This window comes from Nelumbo nucifera, chromosome 1, assembly GCF_055504915.1.
Source record: "Nelumbo nucifera cultivar China Antique chromosome 1, China Antique-T2T, whole genome shotgun sequence".
Classification (NCBI taxonomy): Eukaryota; Viridiplantae; Streptophyta; class Magnoliopsida; order Proteales; family Nelumbonaceae; genus Nelumbo; species Nelumbo nucifera.
In genome coordinates this window covers 122,153,782-122,177,562 of record NC_142649.1, presented here as the reverse complement: position 1 = coordinate 122,177,562, position 23,781 = coordinate 122,153,782, and the positions used below count along the sequence as shown (strand labels likewise).

At 39.3% G+C, this 23,781-nt stretch overlaps 1 protein-coding gene across 1 annotated transcript in view; it reads left to right on the top strand.

Moving 5' to 3' along the window:
- The window catches only part of LOC104611648 (casein kinase II subunit alpha-2), a 43,924-nt gene that overhangs the window by 5,905 nt on the left and 14,238 nt on the right, over positions 1 to 23,781 (top strand). Inside the window, exons 3-4 of the mRNA XM_010278798.2 lie at positions 10,806 to 11,000; positions 14,612 to 14,769. Coding sequence (XP_010277100.1) covers positions 10,806 to 11,000; positions 14,612 to 14,769 — 353 coding nt within the window. The remainder of the gene's footprint in view (positions 1 to 10,805; positions 11,001 to 14,611; positions 14,770 to 23,781) is intronic.

Genomic DNA, 23,781 nt, shown 5'->3' with positions numbered 1-23,781 from the left:
CATCCAAGGGTCTCCCATAAATTGATTTGAAGTGGTCCACAAAAGTCTTGGCAATTTCATCTTGGTTTGTTATCTCTTGCCCTTTTGTCTCCAATTTGGCCACAAAATTTTCCTCCTCCTCCCATTTGCCAAAGTATGAAAAAATTTAATGTTACCATCACCTTCTTTTAACCACTTGCATCTTGATTTTTGTCTCCAACTGATCTCTTCCCTTAATAAGACTTCTTCCAACTCTTTCTTGATCCTACACCTCAATTTTCTTTCCTCTCCTACCAGGGTCCCTTGGGCTTCCTTCTCATCTAACTCCTCTATCAAAGTGATCCCTGTTCCATTCCTTGATTTTCATTCTCAACCTCTTTAATTTCTTATGAAATTTCACACCTTTCCAATATACCCCCCCTAATTCCTCCTTCCACCAGCCCTCCACTTTCTGCACAAAATCTGGGTGTGTAAGCCACATGTTTTCAAATTTGAAAGGGGTGGGGCCTCTTTGAGGTTTCTTGACCTAACTTAATAGGACAGTAGTCAGATGTGACTCTAGGTAAGGCTTTAGACACCAGGTTTTCTTCATGTGATTCCATGGCTTCATTGAAGAGAAATCTGTCCAATTCTGAGCAATTGGGGATTTCATGAAAAGTTGGACCGAGTAAAACGGGCATGCAACAAAGTAAGTTCCTTCAGTTTACATCCCTCTGTAAAATCATTAAACCTTCTCATATTAGTGGTCACCTGTTGGTTAGGGTTGTTTGTTTCATTGGAGAACCTAATCATATTGAAATCCCTGGCCACACACCACGGCCCCTCCCAAAGGCCCCTGATGGCAAATAGTTCCTCCCACATCTCATTCCTCTCCCGATATCTATTTGGACCATAGACATTGGTGAGATCCCAAATAAATCCATCCCCTAAGTTCTGGAATTTCACAGAAACTGCTAACCTTCCAATTAACTCCTCCATTGACTCCACCACCTCGTCTTTCCAAATTGTCAAAATTCTGCCTGAAGCCCCACAAGAAGGACTATAAGACCATCTAAGACTTCTTGAACCCCAAACACTGTGGATCAAATGGCCTTCCATTTCTGAGATTTTTTTTTTCTTGTAGCATTACAATGTCTAGATTTTCTCTTCTCAGCAAATCTTTTATTGCTTGCCTTTTCCTCGCACTCTCCAAACCTCTTACATTCCAACTGACTATCTTCATAACACCAGCTTCACTAAAACCCTTTTAAGTCTGCTTTCCCCTAGTTTGGGTTTCTCCGTCTATCACCCCTACCACTGAATTCTAAATCACCCTCAACATCTGATCTCTTTTTCCTTCTTTTCTTTTTTTCTTCACTCTTCCTATTATAAACCTACACCTTATTTGCTTCTTCTCTTTCCTGGTTCTGCCCATCCTCCAGAACGCCACCACCCTTAGTCCCTGAGTTTTCTCCTTTCCTTTCTGGCAACATCAACTTGTCCCTGCTTTCTTGTTCCATCTCCTTGCTTTTAAGCCCCTCCAACTCATTCCAAATCAGACTCCAAATCTTATCAGCCTCCTCTTCATCTAAAGAAGTCCTTCTAGACTCCCTGTCTACCTCTAATCCCTCCTTGATATCTCCACATCTATCTTTTCCAACTGGTTGGGAAACAGTTATAGTAGCAGAAGTATCTGTAACAAGCACAGGGACACAATTAGTACCGAAAAACAAATTGACAAGGATACCTGGAGTTGGGAGACCGCAAGGATTCACTGAAACTAGAAAAGGAGTTCCATCGGGTATTGACTTGGGGGCCCTTTCCTTAAAGCAGAGCAGTTGAACCGTAGAGTTGAGGGCCGAAAAACAACTGATAGTGGAAGGCCCTTCTCCCTGTTCTCTCCTACTCAATGCATTCAAATTTTGTCCAGAACATGGAGTTGACATCAACCTACATAACTCCAGTTTGTGAGTCTGATTTAGAGTCTTCCTTGTTGAGAGAGGCAAACTTGTCAGTCTCAGCTGAAGCTACCAATGTCTCCAATGTATCACTACCAGTGTGTTAAAAGTGCAAGGCGCAAAAAAAGCGCAAGGGCCAATTTGTGCTTGAGGCACAAGGCGCAAGGCGGGGCGTGCCCCTTTTAAAGAAAGGCGCAAAATTACAAAAAAAAGCTAAAAAATAAAAAAAGTCAGAAAATTCCAAAAAATAAAAAAATAAAAAAAAACAAAAAATTTTAAAAATATTGAACATAATGTTAATAAAAATATAAACTTAAATTTTAAAATAAATGATTTAAAAAACCTATTATCTAAAATTAAAATACATAAACATAACATGTAAAGTGTATTCAAATGAAAATTTAAAAATAAAAGCAAACATATAGAGCATTTTCAATCATGTAAAACCCATAATCTCTTTTTTTCCTTAATTGCATTGCTTCAAGTAGTTAATGTGATGTAAAACATATTGCATTCTTGATTCTATGAGTCGCCTTTGTAGCACGCCCCTCGAGGCAAGCCCGAACAAGTCTATGTTAGGGCCTGAAATTCTTATTTCTCACATAAAAAATAATGATTTTACAACTTTCATTGCCTTTTAAGAAGATATTTTATTTGCAATGAATGAATGAACAACATAAGCAAATAGGGGGTTCTCTCCGCTCCGCCAATCGTTAGACTAAAAAAAAAAAGCAAGAAGCGCAAAATTTTAAAAAGGCGCACGCCTGGGCTGAGGCGCAAGGCGCACCAGGCGTGTGCCTTTTGAAAGAGGTGCGCCTAGGACCTGGGCGAGGCGCATACCCCAAAATGCGCCTCGCCTGTGCGCCTAGGCGCGGCTTTTAAATCACTGATCACTACTCTTAATTGCAGCAAGTTCCAAATCTTGTACAGCATCGACCTGGCCTTCCTTCTCTGGTATATTTTCTTCAATAAACAGAAGCTCTGTATGGAAACTCTCCTCCTCTATCAGAGATAACATTCTGTTTTCCTCAATGCTACCAATATTTGAAGACTCGAACAATTCTGCTTCACTAGAATCCGTCAAATCTGCTACCACCGGCACCTGGAGCTTGGAGGGCTGCTTCTTAAACTTCGGATTGTGCCTCTCTGGAGAACAAGCCGTCTTTTCTTTGCTGGTAACCCATACCCAAGTTGAAGACGCCGCCTGGTTGCAAGAGAGGGGTGTCGGTCGACCTTTACTCGATGGGGAAGATGATGGACCATTGTTATTGTCCATCAACTCCCCAACTTGCCTTGTCACATGCCTCTTTAAAGAGGCATGTGTTTCTCCAATGTGCCTTATTTGCCACGTGAATACTAGAGGGAGCACGTCTGGGGTTCTGAACTGAGGTTTCTTGGATTGATTTCCTAGACCAGTCCAACTCCTGTCTGTTTCCCACTTTGTTCACCTTTCCATTACATGAAAGACCTTACTTGCGGTACTACCATCAAGCCCATCTGTCAAAGCCTGAATAAAAGATCTGCTACTTATCCTTCCTCTGTTCCCAGCCTACTTGAAGTCTTGAACAACCACCTTCCTCATTTCCTTTCTGATTTTTCAAATTTTGTTTAGCTAAATTTGTGCTAAGCTTCTTATCCTGCACCCCACGTAAAGCTGCCACCTCCACCTCTTCGTCTTCCTCCCTTATACCATCTTTCCACAGTTGTGCTTCAGGGGAGATCGCTAACCATACAGGGTATGTGTAGCCTTCTACTACTACCTGAACTCTTCTTGGAATGTCTTCAGGTTTCACTCCACTCAACTTCAGGGTGACCGAGTGGAGGTTATGATCAAAGAAACCATCTAGACGAGCCTCACATAAAGAAGCTAACACCTTATATCTCTCTTCCTTCCACAAATGGAATGACAATCCCAGCACTCTAACGATTATGTCATCCTCAACTCCAAAGGATTTTGTGTTGGATAAAGGACACCATTTCAAAACTGTAACTGCTACTCCAGTCAACTGAATGTTCAAGGTTCTAACTAGACCTTCAGCTACATTCATCTCCAATGAGGCTTTACACTTTTGAAAGGGGATAATGATAATAGGGTCCTTCAATTCCAGCCTCCGCAATATAATTTCTGCAATTTTCCTCCAGTTAGATGGAGGCTCTGAAGCTTCAACCACAAACTTCTTTCCCCAGCTCTCCATTCCAATATGAGTTATCATTTTATTTGTCCCATCTATCTTCCCCAGGACTGTAAATTCCTTCTCCGAGGTCTCCATCATGTTGCAGTTTCTCTCAGAGAGTCTCATCCTGTTGACAGTTTTCTCATTTACCTTCAAGTCTGTCGAAGGCTCTACTTGTTCTGCTTTTAACAGGAGCAAGAACTCACCAAGCAAACTGGCTACTTCCTTCCACCCGTGACTCTTCCTTCCTTGCGGGAAGCACACCAACTGCTTCTTTCCTTGACCAAAGAATTCATACAAGGCAATGAATGATCCTTTGGTATTGGTATTCTGCTTGCATTTTATCACATACCTTTTTCCTTTTTCTGTATCGAGCTCTTTCCAGATAGGTTGCTTGCCTCAAGTAACAGGAGCAAGAACTCACCAAGCAAACTGGCTACTTCCTTCCACCCGTGACTCTTCCTTCCTTGCGGGAAACACACCAACTGCTTCTTTCCTTGACCAAAGAATTCATGTAAGGCAATGAATGATCCTTTGGTATTCTGCTTGCATTCTATCACATGCCTTTTTCCTTTTTCTGTATCTAGCTCTTTCCAGATAGGTTGCTTGCCTCAAGTACAAAATCCCTGAGCCATTCAATTGCTCCCAGTTCTTCCATCAGCACCATGGCCTTCTTAGCCTCTCTAATCTTCAGATTAAATAGCCTTCTAATCCTCATCTCTTCAAACAGGAATTCCTTGGCTTTGACTTTCAGTGTTCTCTTCCATCTATTTACCTGCACGAACCTTTCCACCATCTCCTTCCCTGCTGGTTGTTTCCTGCAATAAACTGGTTATATTAACCCCTGGCCTGGCCAAAGCATCACCCCAAACCATTGGCCGGTCTCTTAATTCAGTTGAAAGTGGTCCTCAATTCCCTAGCCAAGTATCACTTCTCCCATAACGTGTCTTCTATAAGACATAGCTTTGTCATGCAGTTTGCTTGATGAATTCCAATTTAGTATGGGAGAACATTTCAAAGTAGAACCCCATATGCAGGGGAAAGGAAAAAAAATGAGATGGTATTCCAACTATTGTTACTGATTTTTATCCCTCTCGTCATCACTCCACCTTTTTGATGAATCATGTCAACTCCTTTGTTTGTAGTTCAGCTCCAAGTTCCTAGACCTAGATTAGGGGTGTAAACGGAGCAAATTCGAATCAAATCAGGCTTGGTTCGAATTTGAAACCGATTAAATAGATGAATATTCGAATTCGATTCAATTTCTGGCGGTTTCTTAAAGCAATACACTGAATTCGAATTTGTCTAAATAATCGAATATTCGAATTCGATTCAAATTCAAAATACATTTTTAATGCCAATCTCTTCACCAGGGGAGGAAGAAGAAACTTGGTTTGAAGGTTTTTTTATTCCCCGTCGATCTAATTTTCCAAAAATAATGAAAAGAACAGATTAAAAAATTTTTTGAACCATAGCCATCTATTTGATGTCACTGCAATAAGCGTTGCCATTAGTGTGGTCTGCAACGGAGGGATTGTCCACCATGTTCATGCGCTCTGTAACATCAACAGGGAAAGAGAGCAAGAGATAGGGAGAGAGGAAGAAAGAGAAAACAACTAAGAAATAAAGAATAAAAAGCACTTGTATGTAAAAACTAAAAAAAGGAATGTAGAAACGGTGGTTAAGATTAAAACTTACAAGTTGCAATGGACCAAAACAAGAGAAGCTGCGAAGAAGAAATGTTGCAGAGGAAGAATTGAGGAAGAAGAAAGATGAATAGTAAATTAAAAGTGATTGAAATGAAAGGAAGTACAAAATAATTAATGAGATATGGGTCTTTTGATAAAAAATATTAAAATATTACTTTGTTTGTTCCAAAAATCACCATAGCCTCTCTTTCTTCATTTAATTCTTATTATTAAAATAATATTACAAAGAGAATTTTCAAAAGTCATCATTCGTTGTACTCCAACAAAATAATATATTAATAATTTAATATATTTATTTAATGTGAATATAATTGCATCGCTAATATCGATTATATATATATAATTTATATACGTATATATATTGTTGAATCAAATCGACTCCTTTTTGAATTTGATTCGATTAATTAATCGGTAAAAATATTTTATTTGAATTTGACCGTCAATGATATTCGAATAATCCTGATTCGACTCAATTACGTCGAATCTCGAATTCGAACTCGGATTTTTGAATATCGTTTACACCCCTAACCTAGATCTTGGAATATTCTTGTATAATGTGAATTATATTCATATGTAATTCTGTTAAAATTTGCAACTTTTTTTTTGGGTGGGGCGGGGGGTGGAGAGGGGGTTGCAAATGTGGACTTTTTCCCTCCTTGACATAGTTGGTCTTTTCTGCTCTCTTTCCTAATAACATCTTTTATATTTATTGAAAAAGCTTTGCTCTTACTATTACACTTGTTTTGTGCCTCTCATTGTTCAATTTTGAGGGATTAGTACTGACCTGAGAGGGGGGGGGGGTTGGATTTCTGTTTATACTATGGCTTTGAGTTTGTTAGTTGTTTGGGAAAATTCCTTGTCTGTGCCCCTTGTCCCTTCTTTCCTGCTTCATCTTTTTTCCCTTATAAGCAATCTGGTTTATAACAGAAAAAAAGGAAGAAAGAAAAAAGGTTTCTTGGACAGAAGAGGAGAGAAGAATGAGAAGAAGAGATGGGAGAAGCCAATCATCCCATTTAGCCACCCCACTCAATAGCTTATATACTCATTAAATAAAGGGAAGTGTAATGTCTAATGCGCCCTTAATAGGGTGGCTGCTGTTAATAACATAAAAAGCAAACATAGAACTGTTGGGCCTTGGGCCCAATAACACTAATTTAAAAATAAAACAAAAGCTACTAAAATCTCAACACTTACCATCATGTGAAAGAAAAAGTCATGGTGAACATGTATGATAGGAAAAAATTGCAAACCCAAAGTGCACAATTTTGGCCCTATTGAGGACCATGAGACTTGCATGACCACTACAAGACCAATTGGAATTAACCTTATATTTATTGTATAAGGGGCCATAACCCAATTTTGGTCCTGGCCATCTGAGGTCTCAGGAGGGGCGGATTTCAATTGGATACAGACCTAACCTTTGGCCATTTTCTTGCACATGGTGGCCACTCTCAGACTCAAACCCACTTTCTCATGCTTGTCAGCCTGAGTTGTTACCATATAAATGGCCCCTAACCCTATATTTCTTGGATGGGCAGTGATGAACAGTCTGTAGTCTATAAAGAGCATATAGTAGATGGTTAAAATCATTATATCAACCTGTTTTTCACCTAAGATGTAAGAGTCGATCCAAGTGGGAATCCACTCATTGGGCAGTTTACTTGGATTTACAATTACATTCACTACCACTGTAATATTAAGCAGTTAACTGTGATTATGGCTATTTTATGTTTCTGCATACCATCATACTCTCTCTCTCTCTCTCCAGCTCTTGTGTATTTACTTGCTTGTTTGTGATGCCCAAACCTCTGCACTAAGTTTGAAATCTGAACTCTACCTATCAAGAAATGAAGAATTATGTGTCTCCAATTCTTTGTAGGCAATGATTCATCAAAAAAAAAAAAATTTGTAGGCAATGTCTTGATTAGAAAAATTGCATTAATGGTTGAAGTGTAGGTAACAAAAAGATGCAAGTCCCAACACTTGTAATAAAAAGAATCTACACCTGACATTGATCTTATTTGAGTACCCTGTATAAAATATGCTAAAAATGTCATCCACTTGGTAACACTATACCTCAAAATAGATCACTTCTCATGACATTCTCTCTGGAGACGATCAGCTTAAGAGTTTGCCAAACCAGGAAACCAATGGAATAGTGTGTTCATTCTGGATACAAAAATCACACTTCTCTAATCTGGTAACCAGATCTCCATGATGCCCAACATGAAATGCCTATATGTTATATAAAAAGCTATTATTATTTAGGATACCTCCTTGTATGTTTCTGGCATGTTGAATAGTCGACAACTTGACACTCATGCCAAGATGTGATGAACATAGTTGGGCACATCCGGATTTTTTTTTTTGATGAATAATGAGTGAATTTATTAATAGATTAAAAGCACAAAAGATACACAGAAAATTCCCAAGATGAAGCACAAGATGCAGCCTAAGATTAAAGCAAAAATTACAGTTTAGCCCAAAACATCTGATTCCTATGCACCCCTTGTTTAGCTAATGAATCTGCTAACCCATTTGCTGATCTTCTTTCCCATTGGAATTGGACTGACATGTTTGTAGTTAGCCATTTGAATCTTCGTAAAGCTCCTTTATAGGACCAGGCTGCTGTTTCTGGTTCTTTTAACCACTGGATCACCAACTTGGAATCACCTTCAATTAACAACTGTTCACAGTTCAGTTCCTTGGCAAAATTAAACTCCTTGTAGCGCTGCTTGAATTTCTGCATTGACTGAGTCCCCTACTCATATAGGGCCAGAGTATAAAGCAATGATTAACCCCTCAGTATTTTTAAACACTCCCCCAACACCCGAAGGACCTGGATTGCCTAAACTGCTGCCGTCAAAGTTGAGCTTAATGATACCCTCTTGAGGAGGTATCCATTCTGCTAACGGTTTAGGTCTTGTACTAGAGCTTTTGGCAACCGCTTCCCAATTTCTCCATAAATCTCCAAAGGAGAATGAAGAAAATAGTTCCAGGGTCTTTACCCAATTAATGGCTCTATTAATTAAGCAATCCCATATAATGATCTCGTTCCTCTCCTTCTCATCAAAGATCCTGGCATTTCTTTCTTCCCAAACAGTCCAAACCAGTGCAGCCCTAGTACACCTCCACAAGACTTTACCTATTTTCTTAGGCCTCCTGAAGGTTGTAGGATCAAATAGATTGCTAACCTGCGTTGGCATTGTCCACCTGCATCCAAAGAGATTAAGAAGCTTTTCCCAGAGACCTACAACAAAGTGACAAGATATTAGTAAATGGTAACACCTTTCTCCACTTGCTTTGCAGAGGACACACCAGTTGGGGGAAATACTTAGACAAGGTCTTTGTAGGTTGTCCAAAGTGTTTAGTTTTTCAAGAGAGGCCTCCTACTTTAGGGGGAGCAGGTTTAGACTAGACCTCTTTACAGGAAAGGCTGAGAGCTAGGGACAGAGCAAAAGGAAGAGAAAAAGGAGGCGCAAGAGAAAGTGCCTGAAGGGTTAGGGGACCAAATACGAGCATCCGGTTTAGAAGGGTCCAAGAACCAAGCAAGCAAAGTAACTGTGTTGTCTGGTCAAGCTCAGAATCTCTTAAATCTCTCCTGAAACCCAAATCCCAACTGAAACTAGAAGATGAGAAAAATGAGCAAATCATTGAACAGGTTCACTTTTAAAGCGAGAGAGGGAATACAAAGGTGGAAAAAGATCCTTGAGGGTTGAATTTCCTATCCGTAAGTCCTCCCAAAAAAGAACCCTATCCCCAGTACATACACCATACCTGATTAAATTTAAGAATTGTGGAAGAACACCATAGATTGCCTTCCAAGGAGAGTTCAACGTGGCCCTCCGAGAAATGCCAGCATCCCAACCATTGCCTTCTGCTCCATGAATACTCTCTACAACTTTGTGCCAAAGTCTTTTCTCCTCCAAAGGTCATCTCCAAAGCCACTTACCCAAAAGGGCTAAATTTTTCTTCCCTAGGTTACCCAATCCCAGACCCCCTTACTCCCTTTTCTTGCATACTAATTCCCATCTTACCAAATGATCATTCCTTCCCTCTCCAGGCTCTCACAAAAAGTCCCTCATCAATTTCTCTACTTTCATTACCTCCCTTTGCGGCATCTAAATACTGAAAAGAAGTAAATTGGGAGATTCACTAAGGTGGATGTTTCTACTTATACTTTTGAAATGCAAAAAAAAGTTTGTCATACAAAGTTTGTATTGCAACTCGTTACATTTATTCTTTCATTAGAATTGGTAAAGCACAAAGTGCATGGGCACATAAGCATAAGTACTTATTTTATGTGTATATTTATGCATAAATGCGTTTTTCCATGTTTATTTAAATTGGGGGCTTTCCATGTGCTATGTTCCATCTCTATGTCAAAATACAGTACTCACATCCATGTCCACAGATCATTGGTAATAAGGAAGTCACAAAATGTTGGTGGTTAGATTTTACCATGTCAAAAGTCTATATTATTTTGTAAAATGCTGTTTGACATGCTATGCACCAAATAACGTTGTGGATCAACATTTTAATATGTAAAAAACTTCATTTTTTAATGACAACTTGTCCCCCCCCCTCCCCCCCCAAAAAAAAAGAATGGAAAAGAAAACCAAAAAGGCAATGTTCTAATTTTAATTTGGTATAAAAATGTTTTTTTTTTAATAGAACAGAAATGAGAACAACATTCAAGACCCCAAAACTACAATGGTTCAATGACAGCTTCTTAGTTCCCTTTTCTTCAGAAGAGAGCACCCTGGGTCATTGTACTTTATGAGCATGTACACAATCTTCGGCTTGTTAATCTTTTTGATATTTTCTGTGAATTTCTTTTGGGAATTTCCTTTTTACATGACATTCTTGCCTTATGTAATAAATTTCTATGAAGTAACCATCTTGCTTTATGAGCATTGCTTTATATCTTCTAATGTAAATCTTTTGATCAATTTACCTCAATAATACGACACAATGACGTTATTTATATTGGTCCTTGTGTGCAGATAAAGAGGGAGATAAAAATACTTCAGAATCTCTGTGGTGGCACAAACATTGTGAAGTTGCTTGATATTGTCAGAGATCAACACTCAAAGACTCCTAGCTTGATATTTGAATATGTGAACAGTACGGATTTTAAAATTTTGTACCCCACGCTGACAGATTATGACATTCGCTACTATATATACGAACTCCTTAAGGTTTCTTTCTTGTCCAATTTATTATCAATCAATCATATCATATTAATTCCCCCCCTTATGAGGCTTCTTTTTTGAAAAGGCAGATCTGACTTTGTCTTGTTATTTCTCTGCTGGGATATTCATGGCTTCCTGATACTGGTAAAAATATTTGTGATTTCCAGCATGAGTGAAGTCTGCAGGACTTTTAAGGTTTTGTTTGGCCCAACTTCGGAAGTTCCAAATGCATGGTGCATGTGAATCTGTGGTTATTGTTTATGCTGGATTAAATTTAAGTTTCTTCTTTAAACTGTAAGAAAAGAGAAACCTTGTTGTGAACTCTTCCTGAGAGCAAAATTATTATCTGAATAGGACTCTGTAAGAGCAATAGGTACATACAATTAGTAGTCTTCTATTCTGCATTAGCTATTTAGCTAATTATAGTTTTTGGCCTCACACCTAACTGGATTACTGTTACTGGTACCCAAAACAATCATAATGCGATGATTGGTATTTATTATTTTTTTATTTTTATGATCATTAATATTCATGTGATCTAAAAATGTAGAATCCAGTCTTTGATATTTGCCCACCATTATTATAACCATTGCTACCATGAGCAAAGTTTAGCTATATAGCTTGGAGCTTAATTCAAGAAGGTAGGCCAGTAGTTTTTAGGATGTAGAGGTAGATGTCTGTTTGGCAGATTCTCATTAAATAGCTTTTAACAAAAATATATGCATCTGTACTGTTATATTGCATAGATACACATGCATCTATACTATAATATTAAGTAGGGTGAAGTTTCTACTCCTTGGGTGAAGCCCAACATGCATTTGCCACTTTTTACCCATATATGACCCCTTCTCAGAAAGTTGAAAATATCAAGACAAGGGCAGGTATGTAATTGCAAAAAACCTAGAATGGTTGGTGGGAACAATCACAAACAATCTCTCCCAATATAATTTGTTCCATGTTTCTCACATCTATTCCATCTCTTTCACGTGCAGTATAGCACATGGCCCCCTCAGGTGGTGACTAAAGAAACTTCAACTCCCCTCCCTACGAAAACATTCATTAGGGGCCTCTTGATCTCCACTGCAAGTTGGGTTCATTAAACTGAACTTTGATGGATGTGGTTTTGGAAATTTGAGACTCTCCCAATATAGGAATGTTTAGAAATGTTGGTGGACACATTATGGCATTGTTCTCAGAGCCAATTGGCCAAGGTGACTCAGCAGGATCCAAACTGGTGACTGTGTTGCAAGGTCTCAAGTTAGCTAAATCTCTCAGTTATCAAAATCTGGAGGTGGAACGAGATTCTAAAACTGTTGTAGAGTGCCTAAGGAAAAACAATACAGGATCATAGGTTTATACAAGCATCATGAGGGATATAAGACTATTGACAGAGGAGCTTTACAAGTGGACCCAAGGTCACAATCTTATTGGCTAGCAAAGTGCAAAATAAGGAGTCACTAGGAGTATGGGGTTTGGTCTCTTAGGGGGATCTATCTATATGAAAAAAAGATGGGTGATTGACTAATGGGACTAGACAAATTAGAGTGTTCAGGCAGATCACTTTGTATACACCATTTTCTTAACATTTTAATGAAGCCTTTACAGTTCCTGAAAAAAAAAATAATAAAAAAGAACAGCTATTAGGGGCTACTCTGCTCAGTGTCCAAGGCAGTATTAGTGTTCATTGTAGTCGGGCTTTTTTACTGTTTTATGCCCTATAAGCTTGTATCTTTGTTCTGTCCTTTTACAAGGTATAAAGTGTGCAGAGAGGTGTGGTACATAGCACACATGCTGTATTAGTATATTGTACATGGAAGGGACAAACTACCTTTATGTTGAGTAGACTGTACATGGAGGGCACAGAAATCCCTTAGATGTTATGTTACCTGGACATTTTAAAATGCATTCCTTGTTGGTAACTTGGTATTGAGTACTTAAAAATTTTGGTGCAAATTCTCTCTGACACTGTCCATGTTAATACATAATGTAATTTGAAGGGTAACTTGGAGAAGAATGAGAAAAGCATGTTAGATATGGATCTTGACAAGAAGAGTCACAACTCTAGCATCTGAGTATCTACATGCGTAAGCCAAGGTTCAAAATTTCACAATATATAGGCCCGTGGCTGATATGTATCGTTTTGTCTGAGTTCCAATACGTGGAACACTTCAAAAAAGTATGTTTCATACCTTTTTTGTGCATTTCCATAGTTTATCAGGCTATATCAGCCTGATATCAGGTTGTTTTGGGTCCATATTGGTCGATACTGGCCACCACAATCTGCTTTTAATATTACTTCCTCTCTCTAATATTACTTCCATGCTCTCATTAATAAACCCCCTATAATTACTTCCTCTCTCTCTCTAATAACTCCCACATTTATGATAACTTTTCAAATTTAAGTTTATCTCATTCCTAAAGTCCTAGTCTTTCTCATTAATTCTTAAACAAACCTTGTAATTACTCTTCTCTCTCTTAATTACTCCTATATTAAAGACAACTTTTCAAAGCCAAATTTGTCTAACTTTTAATTAATTCCTATATTTAAGGCAACATTTAAATTCAAAATAATTTTCATAACCATCAATTGCTATGGCCTATAATTTTTGGTATAAAAATCACAAGGAGGTAGGAAAGTTTGAACCTTGGTCATTGTTTTATAATGGCCATAAGTCCACCTTTGTGCCATATTCCAATTCTTGTCCTAAATCCTAATCATGTGCATTTTTGTTCTTAATTAAACTTCCTCTTCTTGGTGGATGTTTGTCAATAAATGGTAAAGTTAATTATTAAAATTTATATACTAATAAATATTAACACATTTTTTTTTGAAAATTAAGGTATATGCATATACATTTTAGTCTTTCCATCATTTTTTGATGGTTACTAATTATGCCTTGATAGCTCACTTCATATAAACCATTAAAGTATGTTTTACATAATAATTTATAGTCATATAAAACTTATGTTCGTTGTTATTAATATATTTTTTTAGAATTTATTTGAGTTTCCTTGCGTATCTTTATTTTTTGTCCATATCCATGCATATCCAAAGTGTACACCAACATGTCTCTTAAAATTGCCTTACTGATACACCTTTGTGTTTCTGATTCTTTGAACCTTAATGTAAGTATAGAAAGTCTTGTGCTAGCCTGCTTATGTAATGCTGAGAGGAGGCATAGGTATATGTATATGCATGTCTGTATGTATAATAACCTCCTATTTACTGTGGCATGTCAAGGTAACACTAGAGGATTTTTATGAACTTGGATGTTCTTTCATTTTGCATCTAGAAGAAGAATATCTTCCTATGTTTCTAAAGGCATTCCTGGATTTTTATGTTCTTTGTTCCTTGTTTTATTTTTAGTTGTATTGAAGCTATAATACTAAGACATTAGGAATTTAAATATATTCTTGGTATGCTAATTTCCATTTTGGATTTGATGGATGTGTACATCTCTATTGGAGCACTTATGCTTTGCATTTCTAGCTTAGGTTATCTTGATTCATTTTAGGTTCTTAAATTCATGACCATGCCCTTGTCAAAGGTTTAATGGATTTAGTTTGTGTTTATCAAGTTGAACTTTTTTTTTTTTTTTTTTTAATTTTAATTGCAGGCATTAGATTACTGCCATTCTCAAGGAATTATGCATAGGGATGTCAAGCCTCACAATGTTATGATAGACCATGAGCTGCGGAAACTTCGCCTGATAGATTGGGGTCTTGCTGAGTTCTACCATCCGGGAAAGGAATACAATGTCCGTGTAGCCTCAAGGTATGAAGCTGATGGTATTGTTTGCCTTTGCATCTTAATACGGTTGTTATGTATCTCTTTGTTATATATCATTGTCACATGCAAAGGTTTAACCCTGTAGTCATTAATCCATTCTGATGTCAAAAGGGAAAGGATTCATTGAAAACTTCCAGGTGTTTGTGTATTTGATTTATGTATGGAGGGGTTTTTTTTCCCGCTTCTAGGCCAAAAAAGATTCAGGTTGGCAAGCTGACTCGGAAAACCCTAGATCTGGATTTTCTCTTGATTGTAAGGAGAAATTTCATTAATTAGAAAAAAAACTATTTCATCAAGGTGCGGAGTTTTCACCAGGACAACCATACATCAAGCTATTGATAAAAAAAAGAAACATCATAAAAAAAGAGAAAGTGCCATAATATTCTAAATTCTCCTACAAATTATTATTTTTTATAATTGAAAATGATTTCATTAAACAATATGAATAAGATTTTACAAGAATCCCTTGGAGAGGCACGAGATGCAGCCTCCCCTAACCGTTACAAAAGATCAGAAAAAAATACAATGCTGCCCAGAATAAATGGTCCCTGGTAGCCCCCTGTTTAGCAAGATGATCAGCCAAAGCATTTGCCTCCCTACCCACCCACTGATATCTACATGTTATGTGCCTTGTTAAACATTTAACTTTTTAGATGAGATCCCTATAACTCCAAACAACCAAATCTGGGTTTGACAGCCAGCGCACAATCACCTTAGAATCCCCTTTCAATCAATAGGTTCTCCATTCCTAGTTGATTAGCAATCTGAATTCCCTGTATTGCAGCCGATATCTTAGCTCTTGTAGAGTCCCCTATGAAAGCTGAAATGTTGCAGTCGAAGTAGTAGAAGAGAGAAGGAAACCAAGAGGTGCTGAGAATGTCGAACTGAATAACCCAGTCGACAGTACTATTATTTATATTAGATTATAGTACAATGTTACAGGAAATGTCTGGAATGCCCCTGATTAGTGATGGGACACCCAGACTACTTAAAACAACAAATAAACTTAGGCCCATTAACACAGGCCTAGTACATAACAACTTAAACACAAATACAAACTAATAAGAACACTTATCAGCCGAACCATCAATACATAAAACCCCTCAACCTAACACTCTCCCTCAAGCTAAGCATGGATGTCAATCATGTTTAGCTTGCCAAGAAGGTCCATGAATTTTGCTGCAGCCAACCCTTTAGTCAGTACATCTGCAATTTGCATCTCAGATGGAGTATAAGGAATGCAGAGTTCTCTCGAGACTATTCTCTCCCTAACAAAATGTCGATCAATCTCAATATGTTTTGTCCTGTCATGTTGCATAGGGTTATTTGCAATGTTGATGGCCGCCTTGTTGTCACAATACAGTCTGAGAGGACCCTCAACTTTAATGCCAAGCTCATTTAGAAGAGTCCTGAGCCATAGGAGTTCAGCAACCCCGTGAGCCATAGCTCAATATTCAGCTTCCGCACTTGATCTAGCAACAACATTCTGCTTCTTACTGTGCCATGTAACCAGGTTTCCTCCCATAAATGTATAATAACCTGAAGTTTTTTCTGAATAGAATTCCCTTTCCTGGGCAAGTCTTCAAGTACCTGAGAATCCTTTCAACTGCTTTCATATGAAGGATCTATGGAGAGTTCATGAATTGACTGACAACATGCACCGCATAAGCAATATCTGGTCGAGTGAGAGATAAATATATCAGCTTCCCTACCAATTTTTGGTATCTCTCTCTATCACAATAGTCCTCCCCTACTGATTCCTGTAGGCCATGATTCTGTTCTATTGGAGTATCTGCTGGTCTACACCCTATCATGCCTGTCTCCTCTAGGAGGTCAAGAACATACTTCCGCTGACATATGTAGATCCCCTCTCTTGACCTAGCAACTTCAATCCCGAGAAAATATCTCAAATGGCCCAAGTCTTTGATCTCAAATTCAGAGGCTAAAAACTCCTTCAGTCTTTTGATCTCTTCCAAGTCATTCCCAGTAATCACCATATCATCCACATAAACAATGAGTGCTGTAAGTTTGCTATCCTGTCTCCTTATGAATAAGGTATGGTCTGCACCACTCTGAGTGTACCCAACTTTCTCCATAGCACCACAAAGCCTCTCAAACCATGCACGAGGAGATTGCTTTAAACCATATAATGCTTTCCTCAGTTTACACACCTTTCTATCAAAGTCATAGCCTGGTGGAGGTTCCATAAATACCTCTTCATGAAGGTCACCATTTAGGAAGGCATTCTTCACATCCAGCTGATGAAGTTCCCATGAAAAATTTGCTGCTAATGACAATAGAACCTGAATTGTGTTGAGCTTTACTACCGAGGCATAGGTTTCTTTGTAGTCAATCCCTTCTTTCTGAGTAGACCCCTTTGCCACAAGCCTGGCTTTGTACCTTTCAATGGACCCGTCCTCCCTATGCTTTACAGTAAACACCCACTTGCACCCAACAATGCTCTTCCCCTTTGGCAGATCCACTAATTCCCAAGTTCTTGCTTTCATTTCTTCATTCATAGCTTCTTTCCACCTTAGATCAGACACGACCTCTAAGTACCTAGAAGGAACATGAACAGAGGAAAGAGCAGACACAAAGGAGTGATAGGTTAGAGATAAATGTGAGTAAGAAACAAAATCAGCAATGGGATGCAGAGTGGCACAAGAACGGATAGGCTTACGGAGAGCAATAGGAAGATCCGAATCAGAAGTATGAGTGTTGGAATTACCTTGGATTGTAGAGATAGATTGATCCGAGTCCAACTGGTTGCTGTCATGAGTTTGGGGGCCCTTTTTCCTTTTTCCTTTTGTTTTAGGTGATCCGAGTCCAACTGTTGCCTACTGGAGCCTTCAGGGACATTTGTAGTATCAGGAGAGGTAACCGGCACAGTGGGAGCCTCACTAGGTTGACCCGGGATAACAAAACTAGGAGTAGAAGAAGAGGATGGAAGGCCCGAGGCAGATAGGGGAACAAAAAGAGAGGGAGAATGAGAATCCTCTTCCATCCCAATAGTCTCCCTTTGAAGAGGATTATGAGAAGACTGAAAATAGGATTGAGACTCAAAAAAGACCACATATCTGGTGACATACTTTCTCTTGGAGACAGGATCATAACACTTGTAACCCTTTTGTGTAGGAGAATACCCCAAAAATATTCCTTTCGTAGCCCTAGGATCCAACTTGGTCTTCTTTGGATCCTTCACATGTATGAAACATATACAGCCAAAGACCCGTGGAGGAAGATGAAAGTCTGGAAGAGTAGGACACAGAATAGAGAAAGGGGTTTTCATACCCAACACCTTAGATGGCATCCGATTTATCAGATATGATGCAGTAAATACAGCTTGAGACCAGTATTGCTTGGGAACCTTGTGCTGGAATAGTAAGGCTCGAGTTGTCTCCAATAGATGTCTATTCTTGCGCTCAACAACCCCATTCTGCTGAGGGGTATAAGCACAAGATGATTGATGTAACATGTCAGCATCTTCCATGAATAAGTTCAAGGATTTTTCAAAATATTCAGCAGCATTATCTGACTGGAATTGCTTAATCTTCTTATCAATTTATGTTTCAATCATTTTGCAAAATGCCATAGTTATCCGTGGCACTTCATCTCGTCCTTTTAACAGGTAGATCCATGTGCATCGAGAGTAGTGGTCAATAAAACTGATAAAGTAACGAAAGCCATCAATAGAAACAATAGGTGAAGGGCCCCAAACATCAGAATGAACCAAATCAAAAGGAGCTCGAATTTCATTGCTAGAAATTGGATAAATAGTTCTACATTGTTTTGACATTTGACATACTTCACAGACTAAACTCTGACTTGAAATGCCCTTAAACAATTCGGGAAACAACATTTCTAATGAAGAGAAAGGTAAATGACCTAGCCTAGCATGCCACAGATGCAACCTATCTATTGACTCCACACTCTTCGGACTACTAGCAACAAATGCTTGTAAGGCTGAACGGATGTCTGCATCAAAATAGTAGAGGCCTCCATACTCATGACCGCTCCCAATCGTTCTCCTCGTCAATCTGTCCTGAAAGACACAATGAGTAGGAAAAAATGTTATATTACAGTTCAAATTTTTTGTAAGTTTTGAAACAGACAAAAGATTTGAGATGAGACTGGGAACATGTAGGACTGATTTAAGAGAGAGGTCTTTGCTTAAGTCAATCACCCTTTTTCCAGAGATGGTGTAGAAAGACCCGTCAGCAACTCTCATCTTATCCTGACCAGACAACAATTGATATGAAGAGAATAAGGAGGACATATGTGTCATGTGGTCAGTTGCACCGGAATCAATAACCCAAGAAGTAGTTGCACTAAAGGCAGAGACTATACCTGATCTGGCAAGAGAGGAGGAAGCAAAAGAATTACTCCTTAGCCGGGCTACCTCACTAGCAGTAAAGCCCAAGGCACCGGCTCCAGAGGAATCAATAACCTGCCCCTTGGGAGAAGAAGTCATTGTTGGTATACTCTGTGAGCTGTCACCATTGTTACTAGTGACAAGGTTCCCACTTGTCGCATGACCCTTCTGTTGCTTCTTGTCCTTTCTCAATGTAGCTGTCTTCAGGTGTGGATATAGGACCCAACACTTTTCTTTCACATGTCTCTTACCCCCACAATGAGTGCACTTAAGATGCTTCTTTTCTGGATGTCTGTTTCCCTTAGTAGAAATCAGGGCTGAATGGTTTCCAAGTTGTTCAGCCGGTTGAATCTGAGAGTCAACTTGCATCTCCTTTCTCCTCACTTCTTCATTCCTTACCAGATAATAAACATGGTGTAACTTGGGCAATTCATCTCTTCGTAGAATTTGTGACCTTATGCCCTCATACACTGGGTCCAGGCCAGCAAAGAACTTAAAGGCTCTGCTCTCTTCAACCTGCTTATCATGTCTCTCCTTGTCCCTGACATTTTCCCAGTCCAAAATCAAGTGATGGTCAAGTTCTTCCCAAAGTCCTTCCAGAGTTGCAAAGTATGTTGCAACTGTCATATCCCCTTGCCTTAAGGCAGCAATGTCTTGATTCAATCTGTAGATTCTAGCATTACGTTTCCTCTGTCCATAGGTTTTAGACACTTTTTCCCAAATATTGGCTGCTGTGGGAAAGTGTTGAGCAGTCTTGGCAACTCGTGGAGTCATAGAGGCAAGCAACCAGGACATAACTGTGGCATTCTCCTTGCGCCACACTGCATACTCCGTACTGCCAGGTTCCTTCTTATTCCCATCTAAGTAGCCTGTGAGATCACGGGAAGTAATAAAAAGCATTGCAGAAACTGACCACTCCCTGAAGTTGTATTCATCCAGCAGCACTGAAGACATCTTGGCTGCAGACACTGTGAAGACAACACTGTTGAGACTAGCCGAAGTGATAACAGTGCTGAAAAGAGACTAGTTGCAGTATTGAAGAAGGTTCTGATAGCCCACAACACTGTTTCAGACTTGCCGAGACTGACACAGCTCTGAAGTAGTTCAGTAACAGCAGCAAATTGGGTGTACTGTGAGCTGGAAACTGACCTGAAACTGAGAGCTCACACCACTGCACTATGCAGACTTCTCTTGGGCTTCGATTACTGCAACTGTAGAGAGTGTTCCTCCCCCTACGGCCAATACTAGGACTGCAGAAATCAGTCCTCAAACTAGGTCTGTCCTATACAGACCTCTCTTAGCAGCCGGATAGCTATTAACTACTAGAAACAGTCTAGTAGGACATCAACTTCTGGGTCTTCTTCCCTTGCGCCCTACAACCAAGTGAAACCCTAGGTTCGAACCTTGTAGTGTTCTGCAACCCTAGGGTTTCACCGCAGCAACCAAGACAAAACAAAGAAAGAAAGACAGCAAGAGAGAAGAGATGGCGTCGGCTGCAACCAGGAAAGTGCTCAATGCTCTGATACCATGAAAGCTGAAATGTTGTAGTCGAAGTAGTAGAAGAGAGAAAGAGACCAAGAGGTGCTGAGAATGTCGAACTGAATAACCAACAGTACTATTATTTATATTAGATTATAGTACAATGTTATAGGAAATGTCTGGAATGCCCCTGGTTAGTGATGGGACAGCCAGACTACTTACAACAACAAATAAACCTAGGCCCATTAACACAGGCCCAGTACATAACAACTTAAACACAAATACAGACTAATAAGAACACTTATCAGCCGAACCATCAATACATAAAACCCCTCAACCTAACACCCTATCCCTATCGGGCCTAAGAATAAGGATATGGTGTTTCTATTTTCATTCCTCAATACTCCTCCAATGCCAGACGGTCCTGGGTTACCCTAGCTGCTTCCGTCAAAATTCAGTTTAAAAAAACCTTCTAGGGGAGTTACCCAAACTATAGTGGCTCTGGTTTTCCTAACCGAAGTGTGTGCAACTGTGGTCCAATTTCTCCAGATGTCATCAAATGAAAAAGAGCTGAAAGAAGCCAAGGATTTCAACCAATGGATAGTCTTGGTTAAGATACATTCCTTCACTTCTGTAAAGGACCTCTCTTTATCTTGGAAAATTCTAGCGTTTCTTTCTTCCTAGATTGTCCATAATGTGGCTGCTCTGAAACATCTCCACATACTCCTTCCTCTTTTTGTTAGGCAAACAAAGGTAGTTGGTGCAAATAATGATTTTACCTCTGCTGGGTGGTTCCACCTACATCCAAACAAAACAAACATCCATTCCCAAAGAGCTGCAGCAAAGGAACAAGAAACCAGTAAGTGGTAATAGTCCTCACTATGAGAATTGCACAGTTCACACCAGTTTGGGGACAAACAAATAAAAGGCTTTTTCTTTTGTAAGTTCTCCAAAGTGTTGATCTTACCAAGGTACACTTCCCAGCAGAAAACAGCAATTTTGGGTGGCACAAGCTTTGTCCAATCTTCTTTCACTGGGAAAGGCTCAAAAGAGGTGCTCAAACAAAGGGATTTGAAGAATGATGCACAAGTGAAAGAACCTTTTGGAATAGGAGTCCACACCCTTTTATCAGGAGAGGAGGGGTCCAAACAAACACTCTCTAGAATGGATAGAAGTTGAGTAACACAAGCAAGCTCCTCCTCCCTTAAGCCCCTACGAAAACCAAAGTCCCAGTTCAAGGATAAAGGTAAAACTGGAGGGGGAAGAAGGACAGAGATAACCTCCTTTTTATAAAGGGAAAGGGCATACAGAGAAGGAAATAGGTCTTTTAGAGGTTGATTTCCCACCCAAGTGTCTTCCCAAAAAAGAACCAAATTTAATTCTCCTACAAATTATCCCCAAAATCGTTTTGTTTTCAGAATGTGATAGTGCCCAGATATCAGCAACTGGTTTACTTTTGTCTTGAACCTTTCCTTCAAAGATATGCCTGTTCCTTTCTCTCCGGATACCCCAGCAAACAGCAAAAGAGGTGATACCTAAAGATATTTTAGCTTTTTGACTACTTTCTAAATTCTAAAAAAATCTAAGCCATCTGGTGAATATCTCCTGTATTTGAGCTGGTTCTGATTTAGTGATTCCATAGTGCCACAATGAATAAATAGGTGAGATGTATCTTTTTCATGATCTTTGCACATTAAGCAAATGCTTGGAAGCTGGATGCATCTAACTTTCATTTGATCCAAAGTCAGAACACTGTCCATTAAAAGTAACTATGCAAATGCTTCAATCCTTGGAGGAATTGGGTTTCCCCAAATGCCGTTAATATTACCAACTTCTACCTGCTTTTTAATGTATTAGAAAAGGCTAGACTATAAATTTCCTGTCTCTGCATTCTTTCCACCATCTCATTATCAGGTTTGCTGCCTTGCTGGTGTCGTACTTTACTTTATGCAATTTAGCAAACAATGCAGCACATTCTTCTAGTTCTCTATCCAAAACTGGGTGTCTGAAAATTGGTCATCGTATAATCTGACTCATCTCTTTTCAAAACATTGACTTACTGAAATGTTCCTTGGACTTGGTTTATACAGCCTAAGGCATAAATAACACTACTTTACATTTCACACCATTTATCTTCCCAAAATCTTACCCTACTACTGTCCCCCACTACGGATTTCGAGAATCTAGTGAATACTGCTTGAAACTTCATAGTTCTGGGGCAAATGCCCATTGATCAGATTGTTTGGATCGTCTTTGAATCTCTGGAATGAGTCAGCGCTGGAGAAGGTTGTGACGATGATAGGAGGGATCTTCATATCCTGCAATACTTCGAATCTTAGGTCAGCAGTGGTGGAAGTCGCTGGAGTGAATCCGGAAGAGGTGCCTCGATCCATTGATGTCTTTTTGAATGGAGTTTGGTCGAAGGCTTGGATAGTGTCGGAACACGAAGTGGGGGGATGGTCGAGAGGTTGAAGATGAAGCTGACAAGGCAGGGGGAGGCCACATGGCAGCCAAAGTTTGGAAGAGCGTCTGGTGGTAGAAGTGCTAGGTGTGGAAGAAGTATTGGCGGAGGAAAAGAGGAATAAATCTCAGTCCTCGGGAAAGACAAAAATAACAAATGATTTTGGAAGGAGGAAAGTTGAGAAACGAAAGGGCATGAATCCTTTAAGTTCAGACACTTTGTGTGACCTGATTAGGCTAGATGACTCAGGAAAAGTTAGCAGGTCGGGTATTAGGGGTGAGTGCTCCAAACCAGGTGGGATTCTGAAGATTTTTAGCAACTCACTGGATAATCACAGCAAGTCTTCTCTTAGAAATGAAAAATGAGACACTGAGGATCCCCATCGTAACACGTGCTTCAACCCCTGCTCCAACTCATTACCTATACGATCTATGCCTTATTCAGGGGAGATTGAACCAGAAATTGGGGAAGTTTCTGAGGGGGATGTCGGAGTGGGGAGATTGGAATCCAAGACTGTGGAATGCCTTCAGTCGGAAAAAGAGTCTACAGAAGTTGATGACAATGTTGGAGAAGCTGATACTAAAATGATGGAAATGTTGGAAATTGAAAAAGAAGGGATTGGAAGGGAGAAAAGGTTGGGGGAGAAGAGTCACGGAAAAGGGGGAGAGAGGGAAGAATTCTAAAC